At 49.7% G+C, this 2241-nt stretch overlaps 1 protein-coding gene across 1 annotated transcript; it reads right to left on the bottom strand.

The window, feature by feature from the left end:
* Nucleotides 1–1700: 1700 nt before the first annotated feature.
* On the bottom strand, nucleotides 1701–1953 carry P152DRAFT_477726 (uncharacterized protein; the record flags this gene model as incomplete). Its single annotated transcript, XM_033681605.1, has 2 exons — nucleotides 1701–1844; nucleotides 1948–1953. 2 exons carry the CDS (start codon nucleotides 1951–1953, stop codon nucleotides 1701–1703), a joined length of 150 nt encoding a protein of 49 aa, XP_033529617.1.
* Between the last annotated feature and the right edge of the window lie 288 nt (nucleotides 1954–2241).

Below are 2241 nucleotides of genomic sequence, written 5' to 3'. Positions count from 1 at the left end.
TGCGCAGCAGCTTAATGAGTATCGGGAAACATTCAAACCCTGCCATTGGCCCTCGTTTTCATCACAGTCGGAGGCATCGGAAGGGTCGCAGGAATTAGGAAGCTCGTTTGTCGTGGGAGAGGAGTTATCGTTCGTATCACAAATTAGCGTTAAGTTAGATTCTGGTACAGATGATTCGACTATAATCCCCTCAGATATTAAAACTCCTATACCTGTTAACATTTGGCCGCGCAGCCAAACGGCCAAATGAGCTGCTCAAGATTCTTCTTCAGGTATGCGCACAAGAAGTCGGACGCCTCTTAGGGAGGTATCGGGAAACCAGGAGAAAGGGCAGATTACCAGACAAGATAGGTCGAATACACCTAAACGAGCTGGTCTTCGTACTCATGTACAGTTGACGCCAAAAGGGAGGGATCTATGGGGGAAGAGTGGAAATTAGAACACAAAGATTTGGAGGTGCTTTGGCTGGGAGAACTTCGGATAATTAGAATATACATCGCTTGAGAGGAATGACGTAGTCACGTGATACGAAGTTCGGCACGCAGGATCAGAACCATAACATGTAGAGTGTTTGGATTGGTCCTAAAACTTGATGAAATGTAGAAGTCAACGCGTACGATCAATTTCTGAAAACAGATTAGCGATAGCCTTTCCGGATCAAGCACACTTAGCGATGGGAGTTCCCTCACCTATATCATGATTTGATACTCGACACATCCACACAAACTATGCAGGAGTCTCTCAGACGGCAGTGGTGCCCTCTGCCTTCAAGGCGCATGATTGGTCAATATTTAGTGGCGTGTGCTAAAGAAGAGGCTGGGCTTCATTGGGTATAGCGGAGCCCCATAATGGCCAGGGGGCACCATTGCCGCCTGAGTCCCAACTGAGATAAGTCGCTTCCCTAGCGTTACGGAACATATCATGTGACTCTAGAGACTTGCTGTTGAAATGCATGAACATGTTCTGATACGCTGACTTCGGCGCCTTGGACATCCTCTTTGCAGGTCATAGAAGCCATTCCTCGTATCAACACTCCGTATTTCTGCTCATAAGCGGTCCTCATTTTGATACTCCTTCTTCCCAGAAGCTTTCCACTCAAAGGCCCTCCGGTCATAGCAAATGAGCATATGCCCCGGGATTTCACCGTCAGTGGTTATCGCGACGCCGAAGGCTGCAGATGCGGGATGGTCCTCCACGAACCCTAAGCGGATCGATTTGCTACGAGTCCACGACCAACTTCGCGGCTGGAGCCCGCCACGGTCTCGATGGGCCCGCCCCACGTGAACATGATTGGGGAGGTGGTTGGTTCACGATGCTTGGCATACTCCATTGAATCCCGACGGCCCAATCTGTGCGCGATCGCTGCATCCCTCTAACAGGCTCAGATCCCGATCATTTTACATCTATCGACTCGTTTTGACGAGCGCTTTCCAGTGATGAACTGTTCGTTATGATTAGACGCGTTCCCCTTGTGCTACAAACAAACTATTGACTCGCCTGCCCAGATCAGATCGACCCCCCACCATTTACCCCAGTACCCCAGTACCCCAGTACCCCACCCCACCCACTAGAGTACCCCAGACCCCTGGTCTTCCACGCGCACGGGCCGCATGCAAACCAAGATATAGCCCAAGAAACAGCGGCAGGCCGTATGGGCCCTGCGATACGGAGTAGAATAACTAGAAGGTGGTATGAAATCCCTAAACCTCCTTCAAAGTCTCCGGATCAACCCTCAGTATATCCTCCGCGTCATTCTCATTCTGGATCAGAACCTTGCCTCGTTCCGCAGCCCCAATGACGATGTAGTACTTGTCTTCGTAGCGCACTCGGGTGCCGGACGGGAACTGTTGCCTAGGTTAGTATTGTTGAGTTGAGCAAGCATGGATAGGTATAAGAATGGGGGTAAATAGTGGAGAGATGTGAAAGGAAAGGAGGGAAAGGGCGTACGTCCATAGTGTATTTTGTAAGTAACTATAGAGAAGTAGGTAGGTGCTGAGGTTTTGGTAGAAAGTAAGTTTGTTGGTTGTTGAGAGGGCTAAGGAAGGTTAGAGAATATGAGAAGGGTGAGTGTTGGTAGGTAGAGATTCGTAGATAAGCTGGGTGGAATTCGAGGATGAGGATAGGTAGGATGAAAAGGCTGCCAGAGATCGGGGGTTATTTGGGATGTACGGAATGTTTATATAGGAATACCGGCAAGGCTGACAAGGGGGGACTAAGTGTGTCAACCTGAGGGCGAGGCTG

This window comes from Eremomyces bilateralis (assembly GCF_010015585.1).
Source record: "Eremomyces bilateralis CBS 781.70 unplaced genomic scaffold P152scaffold_47, whole genome shotgun sequence".
Classification (NCBI taxonomy): Eukaryota; Fungi; Ascomycota; class Dothideomycetes; order Eremomycetales; family Eremomycetaceae; genus Eremomyces; species Eremomyces bilateralis.
The sequence above is the reverse complement of the archived record's forward strand: the minus strand, read 5'-3'. Positions and strand labels throughout refer to the sequence as shown.